Raw genomic sequence first — 12,785 nt, forward strand, 5'->3', positions numbered from 1 at the left:
TCATAGCTGTTGTTTAAGAGAGGAGATGGGGATGAATCATTAGGTTTTGCCAATATAAAGAAAACTTCATGTCTGTATTATTGTTCATCTTCTTTCTTAATCTGTAACCTTTATACTATTTTTAATGACTACATAGTTTAAAATTTGCTCTTTATTATTCATTTTCTGTATCTTAAAGTCCCAGACTATTATTTTAGTAATCCTCCAAATGTTATTATAGTGGGTTGGGTAGAATGTCCTATACAAACTTCTCTACATAGAAGTTTTCTGCATTTATAAAGTTCATAAGGCATTTGCATATACGTACAAAGTTAAAAAAGTATTTTAAAATGTTATGCAGTTAAATTTCTGGTGATATGACAGTTGAATTACTCAAACTTGGGCAGGAAGAGTCTGACGTTTCAAAGATAGGTATGCCCAAATACAGAGATTTTTTTTTTCCTCTGAGCTTATAAAGAACCCATTTGGCTATTAACAGACAGGTTAACTGAGAAGTTAATCTCATGAAATTAATATATTTTATTCCCCACAATACATAGAGCAGCACACCAAAACCCTGTGGAACAATCTAGTGTATCAAATAGAAAATTACTTTTTTAAAGACATGAGTTATACAGTACTGGAACTTGAAGTTGTATAAGGAACTACTGTAGACTGTGTAGCTATAATGTTATTAAATAACAAAACACAATATTAGAAAATGGCTAGGAAGTCATCAAAAGCGACATGGCTTGTAGCTTTTACTATGTTTGAGATAGATGAATGTAAACAGATCTGAGGTAAAATGATAAAAATCTCTTGACCGGAACCCAACCCCAATCTAGTATGAAAGGATAATACTGAAGTCATCTAGGCAGACAGAGCTGGAAGAACACTGGGATTTTTTGTTATGCTTGAGGAAAAAAAAGGCAGAATTCCATAACCTGCCAATGAGAACTAGAAAGTAGGCTGATATTTCCCAAGTTCAAAAAAGTATATTTTAATTCAACCAAAATTTTTCTACCTCTTATCTCAAGAATATTCTTTCCCATCTGTGGGCACTTGGCTAAAGTACACCAAGAACAGTTTGTCAAGTATTTGGTCAAAAGTTGAGGTGGTATTCTGAGATAAATAAAGATCTTCTACTAAGGGACACAGTACAACTTCTGGGTTTGGGAGAACTGTTCAGGTTTTTCTAAGTTTTCTGTTCTGGTTTCAGTTCTGAAAACTGAGTTTTCAGTTCTGGTCTGAAAAGTCAATTCCTTTAGAAAAACTGTAGTACCTGGAAAGCTGGATGAGGCCTGTGGAATATATAAACTATCAGTATCTGAACCATAACTTAACAAAGGCTCACTTTTTCAGTTGATCTGTAATGTAACCCCAGTAGACCTAGGGGAATTTGGCTTAGGAAAATTTCCCTAGAATAGTGGGAAGGAGTCACAGAAAGCATTAATTAGAAATCAGAGCTGTTGTTGTTTTTTAATGAAGATCTCTCTGATTATAGGGAAATAATATAAGAGAAAGTAATCTTCTGGATCTTAAGCAGACAATGGGAAGATCACAACTGTAAAGTGGTTAGAGAAATCTAAATCAGGCTTCATATTATAATCTAGGGTGCAAGAAATATGTATAGTCTTCTCCTAAAGGACAATGGAAAGCCAAAGGATATTTGAGCCAAAAGGGAGATGGAGAGGTGAATGCCTGAGAGTATAAACCTCAGGATAAGTCACTCTGTTCAGGGATTCTATGAGGTGATTATAAGGCAGTTCAGGAAGTATACCCTGATCTGCACAAACTCATGAAATCAGCCAAACACTAGCTGGCAGTTGAGTCATTTTATAGGATAAAGGAAAAATTGAAGAAAGAAATTTATATCTGGGTTTAGGCTACATGAATGACTTTGTATATTTATTACCTTATTATTCTGTGTCATGTATGATTAGATAACACAGGAATAATTCCTTAAATACTCCATCTATCCTCTTCCCCTTAGGGCTAAAATACATACAATAATCTGTCTTTGGTAGATATTTTTGACTCATTCATTCTTTCTTTCTCTTTTTCTATAATTTTCATTTGTAGTTTATACCCTGTCTATTTCTCAAAAGATTTTTGCGGCTGCACAAAAAGATAAAATATATTACAAAACAGTACCAAGAAACAAAGAAATAATATAACCCCACCAAAAAAAACCCAACACAAAAAGTTAAAGGATAAAAGAAATAGGTACACTGAACATGTTGGATCAGATAAGTTTCACACTAAATTAGTTCTGATCTTCTAGGCAGGAAAGGAAAAAAAGGCAAACATTGAGACTTAGATACTTTTGTTTTATATATGTATATGTATATATATATATATTCATTCTGGATTTTGAATAAGTAACTAAGGAGAACAAATATTACTGGAAATGACATTTAATCTATAGGAATCTAAAGAAAATAGAATGAAACAAAATATTTCAGGGTAATTATCACATAATTATTGATAGTACATTCATACATACACATATAGTTTAAGACACTATTAAAACTTCGTGAAGCATAAAGAATAGTCTCTTTGCCATTTTGTTTAGGAAACCGCTACAAAGTCCATCAACTTTTATGCGCATAATAGCAAATAAGAATGAAGAGGCTTAACATATTATACTGTGACAATCAAAAATTCTCTTTAAATCAAAGCAAATGAGTTCATGAAGTGGATGCATAAGACTCCCACTGGTTTCACTGCTGAAAAAGATAGTAGTTGCACCAAAAGAGGAAAGGCAAATTGAATTAATAGAAAATGTTCCATGAGAAGACTATATCATAAATCTAATTCATGTAAGACTAACTGTTCCAACCAGATAAATTTCACATCAGCATCACTCAGGACCTAGACAGGATATAGGAGAAAAGTTCTAGCACTTTAGGAACTAAAAAAATTCATACCTATTCTTCCACAAAGATTTACACTGATTCTTCAGATTTAACTTGTACTAAACATTAATAGAATTCAAGGTATATGCCAGATACAGCTTTATAATAAAGCTATATGGAAACAAAACCATTAAATATAAAGCATAGATTTTATTTAGAGCACTCAAGTTGAATGGAAATTTCCATTTGGATGTCATGCCATCATCTCAAACTCAGAAAGTTTAAAATTAAAACCATTATCTTTCCTGTCCAAAATTACCTCCTCTTGAAGATTGTCATACTACTTTGGAATCAGAGCTTTAGTGTTTCAGATCTAGATGGGCCCTGTAAGGTTGGTCTGACTTACTGACCTTCTCCTCTTACATATAGAAAATTTTTACCCTTTCTACACTGTCTCAAGTTTCTCCTTCCCTAACCCAATCATTCATAAACTTCTGTCATTTCTTCATATTTCTTGTATCTGTCCTCACTCAATCCATGCTCCTTATATCTGTTCCTTTTGAGTTTCAACAATCTAGTACAGGCCATGATATACCTGGATTACTACATGGCCACTTAACTGATTTTTGCTAGCACCATGGCCAGAGGTCATGGAAAGGCAACCAGTGCATACATCTATGTGTTTTTATATATATATGTGTACATAAACATGTGTATGTGTATTCCCCTGTGGGAATGCATGATCTTTGATTTGTTTCTGTTTTGTATCTTAGCATAGTTAATAAATTCTTTCTTCTTTCATTTATACAAGCTGTTTCAATCAATAGAATGTAAGCTCCTTAATGGCAGGGAATATTTCATTTGTCTTTGTCCCCCACCTAATACTGTGGCTGGCACATAGAAGGAGTTCTTTAAAAAATGCTTGTCTAAATTCTCAGATGAAGAAATTGGAACTATTTCTAGTCATATGAAAAAATGCTCCAAGTCATTATTAATCAGAGAAATGCAAATTAAGACAACTCTAAGATACTACTACACACCTGTCAGATTGGCTAAGATGACAGGAAAAAATAATGATGATTGTTGGAGGGGATGCGGGGAAAACTGGGACACTGATGCATTGTTGATGGAGTTGTGAACGAATCCAACCATTCTGGAGAGTAGTTTGGAACTATGCTCAAAAAGTTATCAAACTGTGCATACCCTTTGATCCAGCAGTGTTACTACTGGGCTTATATCCCAAAGAGATACTAAATTTTTTTTTTCTTTTTAGCATTTTTGTTTTTTCTTCTTAGGTTATTTTTACCTTCTTTCTAAATCTGTTCTTTCTTGTACAACAAGATAACTGTATAAATATGTATTCATGTAGTATATTTAGCATATACTTTAACATATTTAACATATATGGGACTACCCGCCATCTAAGGGAGGGGGGAGGGAAGGAAGGTAAAAGTTGAAACAGAATTTTTTGCAAGGGTCAATGTTGAAAAATTACCCATGCATATGTTTTGTATATAAAAAGCTATAATTAAAAAATGGGAATGATTTTAAAAAATTGATTAGCCCAGTGCCTGGTATAGAATAGGCACTTAATAAATGTTTGCTTCTGTCTTTCCTTTTCTTCTCTAACCTTCACTGGCTTTTCTGCTGCTTTAGTGTTCCACATTGTATAAGATGCATTCCTGTCTATCTCAGCAATAATTCAGTGAAGATGAGACTAAACTTTACATCTTTGATATTGCAAAAACACCAACCCTCAAAAATAAAAAAAAAAATTAAAAGATAAGTAAGCAAAAGTGCTGCTAAAGATGATCCCTGACCATGACTCTTTTAAAACAATAATACTCAGTTTACATTCATATACATATGTTTGTATCAATAAACTAGTTCATGTATCAAATTCCAAATGCAGAAGAAATTCAAGGATGAATCAATCAGTTCCACTGGGGTTCTCCTAAGTCCACTGAGGCACCTAGGTAGTGCAGTGGCTAAGTATTGGAAAGACTAGATTTCAAATCTAATCTCCAGCATTTAGTAGTTGTATGAATTTGGGTGGGTCATGTAAGCTCTTTGCTTCAGTTTCCTAAATTATAAAATGGGGATAACACCACCTGCCTCTCAAGGTTGTGTTTAGGTTTGAATGAAATAATATCTGTAAAAGTTCTGGGCACAGTATCTGGCACATAGTAGATGCTACATAATAAATGCTTTTTTCCTTTTTCTTTCTTGCTTCCCACCAAGTACCACACACCATGAATGGTAAAGAGTATACATACAAGTATAGAGACTGAAATAATTCCTACTTGCGATGAACTAACAATCTAATGAAGGAAGACAGGTACATATAGAAAAATATATGTAGCATAAAGTTAATAAATTCAAAAAATGCAAAAAAATTAAATACAGTGTTGTCTTATAGTAGCCATTTTAAACCTGGGATCCATTAACTTGTTTTTAATATCTTAATGATTCTATTTTAATATGATTGGTTTCCTTTGTAATCTTGTTAATTTTATTTTATGCATTTAAAAGCTTTATTCTGGAAAGAGATTCCTTGGCTTCATTAGACTGCCAAAAAGATCCATGACATACACACACAAAAAGATTAAAAACACTTGCTTCAGAAGGGGCCAATAATAGTTGGTGAGCTAGGAAAGGCTTTGCACAGAAGATAGTACTTGAGGTTCATCTTAAAGGAAGAAACATGATTACAGGATATTTCTAATTTGCTTAAATTGGCCTTGGTGTACCATGGCCCAAATATTTCTTTCTCCAAATTGCTCTCTTTTATCCTCAGTCAAAACCTCTTAGATAGTGATGCTGATGACGAGGAGGAAGTGGATGATAAATGTTTATACAACATTTTATGTTTTACACACATTTTCTCAGTTGACCACATACAGACCACAAATGAGCAACCTGAGGCTCACAGAGATTAAGTGGTTTGCCCATGTCATATAAGTAGTGTCACAGATAGGATATATCCATATCTCTCAATGCTAAAATGGAATTCATTTATGATTCTTCATTGTTTTTCATCCTATGATACCCAAATAATTTGTGAGTCCTGCTAATTTCTCTTATACCTACGGTCTTCATTCAGTGGGGGCTGGATTAGGTCCTCATTCCTCCTTCCCTCTATAACACCTTAACTAGTATTCCAATATTTCTCTATTTAAGCCATCCTTTACACAGCTGTCCAATTATTCTTTCTAAAACATTGCTATTGATCATGATACTCCTGTATTAAACAAGTTTCAGTGACCCTTTAGTAATTACTGGATAAAGTAAAAATGGAAGGTTTTCAATGTAAGGTTTTCAGTAATTGCTTCTAATTTACCTTTCTGACATATACTGACATATAAGTAAATACTGACATATAAGTAAAAGGGAAATGAAAATTATTGTAAGTAACTTAGAAGATAAATGATGCCATCCTATGTTATTTCCAATTACAAAATACTTATCAACAGCAAGCAACTATATCATGCTTGCTAATAATATTATTAGATTGGGAATAATACAGATTTTAAAATCTAAGATTTTAAATAGGCATATGTAATTTGATTTTAAGGCAACTAGATGGCACAGTGGATAGAGTGCTGGGCATAGAGTCAGGAAGAGTCATCTTCTTGAATTCAAAATTGGCCTCAGACACTTGTTAGCAGTGTGATCCTGTGCAAGTCCTTTAACCTTGTTTACCTTATTTTTTTCTTTTGTGAAATAAACTAGAGAAGGAAATAGCAAACCACTTCAGTATCTTTGCCACAAAAACCCCAAATTGGGTCACAAAGAATTGGACACTACTGAAACAATAATTTTGTTTTATTATTAGGAAAATTTACTTTTAAAAAATGAGTTTAATTGTAAGAGTGCCAATGGCTTTTTGTTTAAAGTCTTATCTCAGGAAACATTCAAATACAGCATTGTTGTACAGTACAAAGAGCACTGAGCCTGAACTTCCATGGCCTAGGTCTAAGTGTTGAGTTTCATGCTTACTAGCTATTTGACTAGGGACGAGCCACCTGACCACTAAAGGTTACATACAGAGCTCTCATATGTGAAACGGGGATTATTATACATGCGTTCCCTACCTATTATGGCTGTTGTAAAGAAAGTAATTTGTAAGTTTCAAAGAGCTATATACATATGAACTTTGTTACTTACTGTTTTTAATACTTCAATGAAGTCAAGAAGATCATCATCATCATCATTATTGTAATTATTATTATTTAGTACCATTAACTAGCTATTCATCAGCTAAATGCTCTAAATAGGCTATAGTCAGCACTCTCTTTATTCATGGCAATTGTAGTCATGAATTGCACAGATAAATAAAATCTACAAAAATCTCCCCACATCTCCAAAAGAGGGTTATTTTAATGAATAGTTTCAACCTTTAGCAATGCTCTCTTTGTCTCCTTGCTAATTCTACTGACCTTACAAGAGGAATAGAATATGTACAGGTAAACTCCTCAATAGCTCTCATTATCCAGAGACAAGCCTCGGGGCTATGGATTATTTATTTTTTTCTTTTTCCTTTCATGGTTTTTATTCATGCCAGGAGTTTTTGTTGAGGAAAAAAACAGAACTGGATGGATGGCAATCCAGCTGGGCCTCAACTCTGTCTTTTGTTTTTTCCTGTGACGATTTTCTCTGTTTCCTTTTACAGATATTGTGATCTCTTTTTACCTTTCCTTAAGTAACAGATATATTTCCATTTAGAGACCTTCAAGGAAAGTAATATCATGCTCTTTGTTCCTGAGTCTCAAGTCTGTGGTAAAGGTTAAGAATTTTAAAAATTCAGAAGGAATTTGGATCATTTTCCAAGATGGCAATTGTTTCCTCTACTTACTGTTCTCAGACAGCTCCACGATGTAATAAAGCACAGGACTGTTTCCATCAAAGGGTCGAACCCAGGAGAGCATCACAGTACGGCTATGGGAAGAATTCAGGCTAGCCAAGAGGTTTTGCGGTGAATGGGGCAGTTCACTTAAAAAAATGAAAGAAAAGAAACACACAAACACATCAGAAGCAATAAATTGTTTATTTACCAGCTTAGCTTAGATAGACCTAATATGTCACACTGAAATAAATGGTGCCCATAAAGGTATGATACTTTGTCCAAAAAGCAATGTCCCTTTTCATAAATTGCATTATTCACATTTTTATGTTACTTATAAGATAAAATTGGTATTAAAGTTCCTAAAGCAGGCAACCAAACATCTAATGTTACTTTTATTTAATGTGGAAAAAGTCAATATTCCAATAGTATTTTTTAAAATTAATTACCTAGTCAATATTTTTTACACCAAGATTTTAGTAGTACAACAGCAGTAAACCATATACACACAGCAAAAAAAAAAAAAAAAAAAAAAAAAAGGGAGATATGATTTAATGCAAAATTTTTCATACTCAGGCAAGCAGAAAACATGACACTAACCATATAGAGTTGCTCATTAAAATTACCATATTTATTCTTAAGTAACAGAGTTGTTGGATTCATTGACAGATGAGAGGTTATACTGTTATAGGATGCTTCTTTTCTTTTGGATAATGGAGATTTGGGGAGTAAGATTCAAATAGAAAATATAGTTAAAGTGCTGGATGACATAGTAAACTCATGAGAAATGCTATAAATCTGAAATGCAATTAAAATGCACATATTCTAAGGATAAGTGTTGCTCTTAGGAAAGACTTTCCTTTTGATTTACTAGAAAATGGATGGTAAACCCCAACTGTATACTTTTCGTTAGCCACTGGACTTGCGAGCTCCCAAATTAAAATCGACAAAAATCACAACCATTCCAAGTGTAGTCTTTAGCCTTTGCATTTTAAAAATAGGGGAGCAAAATTCTGGAATATGACTGGTCTGTGTTGCTGCAATTTATCTAAATGTTCTCCAGCAATGAAAGTTGAAGGGGTTATCTGGGCCTGACCCATTCCATTTATTAACTAGTTTTTGATTCTTTCCCAGATATCAATTACTGCTGACCCACACAGGTCAGAGCAAGAAGCCATAATTACACTTGATTCCTTAATTAATAATGTACTCATTATCCTTTTAAATTTATTAAACTGCTACATGGTTAGAGCTACCTAAAATACACAATATCATCTGACCTATGTATATTACTTACATGATATTCTACTATGGACTGAAACTTTAATATAATAATAATAATAAAAAATTCAGGTTGAGCTATCTTGTTTTTTCATTTAATCATGAATTGTTTTTAAACCAGAAAAAGGCCTCTTATTTCTATTTGAGCACTTCAGTAATCTAATCTCCCTTAGATTTCTGATTAAGCCCAAGGTAAAGAACATGCTAGGATAAAAATCTCCTGTATTGGATTTTCTATTATTTTCCAATATAAATCGGTCTCACCTTCAACATAACAAAATTAAAATTACTGAAGCAGTAACAGCTGAAGCCAAATTAAAAATGAAGAAAAAAATACATATCCCTGATGAATATATATTGAATAAGAACTTCCCTTAAACTATGTAACTTGTTGACACTATGGCCATCAAGTTGAAGAAACTAGCAGCTAATCAATGTTCTGGGTCACCATGTTTGCATTTCCTGAAGAAGCTGACCAAGTAAAGTATATAGTGCCAGTTTCCTTTACTGTGTAGTATCCTCATCATGAAGAAATAGATAATATTTTGAGACCTAAATTCTTGACAGAAATGTATAATCACGTGTCTAAGTCTAAAAGCTTGATCATTTCAATGAGCCTTTAAAAAATGGAGGGAAATGGCAAATGAAAAATGTCCTTCCTAAGGAAGAATAGAAGCAATTTGGATTAACAAACACATTAATGTTTTATTAGAAAAGCAGTTCAAGAGGTATTATCTCATTACTTTTGTAGTTTGAAATCTCTAGAAACGATAAGGTCTCCTTCTAAGATTCTGCTACGACTCTCTATGTATTCTGGTCCTGTGTGATTCTTGCCCACATTTTCCCATAAATCTTTTGTACAGAATCTACACAACACATGCTTTGTTAATTTGATGTTTCTGAGGTGCCAATGCATTATTTTGTCTGTCTACTATTTCTCACTCTTAGTACATAATTGACTCATCTTATTTTTGATCATATAAATTTTAGATCTCTTTAACATACTTTTCTCATATAAGTTTTCATAGGTGACATGCACAGCTTGTTAATTTGTTTCTTTATTCCTCTAGTACTAAACATAGTAGAAATACTCAAGAAATACTTCTTGAATGAGTTCAATGACATTCCTTCATTCATTTATTCATCCATTCATTCAATCAGGGACTATATCTCATACACAGTAGCTGTTTCAATCTGTTTACTGAATGGATAATGTGCATAAACTGAATGGATAATGTGCATAAATTTATTTTTAAAATTACCTTAACATCTCCCCTATACACAGTACTATGTTGGGTATTATAAAAGTTAGAAAAATTGGGTTTGAGGAAGATTTTTAAAGAGGGTTGGGGTTTGCATAGGTGGGAAGAAGGAAGGATTCTAGGTAAGCTTTCTAGAGCTCTTTCTGGAACCAAATTTTATAAATGATACTCTGAAATACCCTTTCCTTCCACCAATTTAAAATAATTTGAGGCATGATCCAGATCTGCCCTGTAGAAATTAATGGTCCAAACTAGATGACAAGATGTACAAACACGAAAAAAATAATAATCCAAAGTAGTTTATGATCTAAGGCTGACTTAAATGCTAAAGGGGTTTGGAGATGGAGGATGGAATAGTAATCTAGGATTTTATGAAAAAGATAGGATTGAAGTAGACCTTAAAGGAAGAATAAGATTTGGTTAAATTAAAGTGAATTCTAAATAGGAATTTTAGAACTTTTATAGGACAGCTTTCTGTAAACTATAAAGTACTAACAAATGTATTATTATTGTTGTTGACAATAATGTCAAATTACAAAAATAAATACAAAATAATATCAAATAAATTCTTGGAGATCCAATAATAAAGACTGGGATAGAAAGGAGAAGACTCTCACCTACACTGTCATACTCCTTAATTAGTGGTATCTCAATTCCTGCCTGAAAGTGAAACAGCTCATGGGACACCAAGGTTGGCCTCCCAGCTGCATTTATGAATCCAAAATAAGACCCCTGGGGAGGAATTAACCATACTCTGTTCTTGTTCTATAAACATATTTTTAATTTTCTCTTATCTACCTATAAGAATGACCAAAGAAACTTGGGACCACATTCAAGCACTGGGGATCACAACAGCAACACAGACCATAAATTTGTACCAGAATATTGTGCAGAACCTTAAAATCATTCCCTTTACTTGTAGCAAAAGATGAAAAAATATGTTGACTTTCTATGATAGCAATAAGATTGTTGTGAGAATCAAATGAGATAATATTTATAAAGTGCTTTGAAAATCTAAAAGCATTATCATTATGCTAGTTATAACAACAACAATAATGGTTATCATTAATATATTTATTATATAAAACATATTATACTATTATACCATAATAGTTATTATCTCTATTTTGTTATGATTATGATATTTGGCAGAGATGGTTTAGATAAATAATTCCTATTTATTTAAACAAGGTCATAAATTTGCTGAATTTTTACACATACAGCTCAATAAGATTTAAGATAATTTGTTGTTTCAGTGTAAGAAAAAGCATAATTTGGATTAAAACTATGATTTCATTGATGGGATTCCTAACTTAAGAAAATAATTTATAGTCTATGTAGTAATGCCTATCCACTCAAAAATCATTTATCTGACAAGTTTGATTATTTGGAATATATGTTTAAGAGGTCAAGGACTTTGCTCATTGGAAAGACCCTTACCCAAATGGACTATTCTTCAAAAGGGGGAGGAAGTGACAGAGAATTGCTATTGTGGACACAATTTGGATCAATAAGGAGGAAATAGTTGCTGAATTAATAATGATGGAAACCCTGGGAGAAAAGTGTCCATTATTTTAAAATACATGATAAAGAAGGCAAGGCATAGTCTGGCACAAATCTGAGGTTTTTTAAAGAGATAATTTCAAGTGGTTCAGAGAAAGATAAGTTAAATCCCATGTTATAAAATAAAAACTTCACTGCCTGACATTTAAGACCCTTTACATTACAGATCCTATCAACACTTCTAACTTACTGCACATTACTCCCTTTCGCATACTCTATATCTAAGCCAAACTAGCTGCTGTTTGCTGTTTGAACTCCACATACTATCTTCCACCTTCAGGGAGTCCCAGAAGCTAACTGCCACTCTTAGGATACACTCTCTCCTCATCTTCAACTGTCAGAAACCATCAAGGCTCAGCTAAGTTATAACTTCTTTCATGAAGCCTTCCATTAATGTCCTGCTTCCCCCCCACCCATTTTTTAGGCCTCCTCCATTCTCAAATTATTTCATATTTACACATGGTGGTCCATGTTGAACTCAGTAGAATATAGGTTTTGTGAGGGCAAGAGCTATTTTGTTTTAAATTTTGTTTCCTCAACGTCAAAAATAGAGCTTTGAACACAGGAGATGCTTAATAAATGTTTACTCAAGGTGATTGAAACTGAAATCGTGAAGAATAGGAAGGGAGTCTTCAGGATTAGAGAAAGGCAAATGGCTTAATTTAGAATATACTCTGAAAATTACATATTTTCTCTTTATATTATTATATATTAATATTGTATTATACTAATATTAATATATTATATTTATATTCACTCTCATTGGAGCAAAATCATGTACTTATATCATGAAAAGATTTATTGGTGCCTCTGCTTGTCAAGAAGTGACCAGTTAAGCTTTGCTTGGAATATAATTTGTATTCTTTCTCCTACATCCTATTTTGTAACAATGATTGATTTCCACATCCTTTTATGTATATGTATTTGCTATTCTCTAATTAATTTTGTATTCTATTATATCTATTACTAGCTAGTACATATTTTGTTAAAGATATTATA

General features: G+C 32.8%; 1 protein-coding gene across 4 annotated transcripts in view; it reads right to left on the bottom strand.

Annotated features, from left to right (window-relative positions):
- SDK1 (sidekick cell adhesion molecule 1) overlaps window positions 1-12,785 on the bottom strand; it is a 1,196,729-nt gene that overhangs the window by 314,958 nt on the left and 868,986 nt on the right. For all 4 annotated transcript variants that reach the window (XM_031949904.1, XM_031949968.1, XM_031949836.1 and 1 more), the window contains one exon: window positions 7,693-7,829. In XM_031949904.1, coding sequence (XP_031805764.1) covers window positions 7,693-7,829 — 137 coding nt within the window. The remainder of the gene's footprint in view (window positions 1-7,692; window positions 7,830-12,785) is intronic.

Source organism: Sarcophilus harrisii, chromosome 1 (assembly GCF_902635505.1).
Source record: "Sarcophilus harrisii chromosome 1, mSarHar1.11, whole genome shotgun sequence".
In the NCBI taxonomy this organism is placed as follows: Eukaryota; Metazoa; Chordata; class Mammalia; order Dasyuromorphia; family Dasyuridae; genus Sarcophilus; species Sarcophilus harrisii.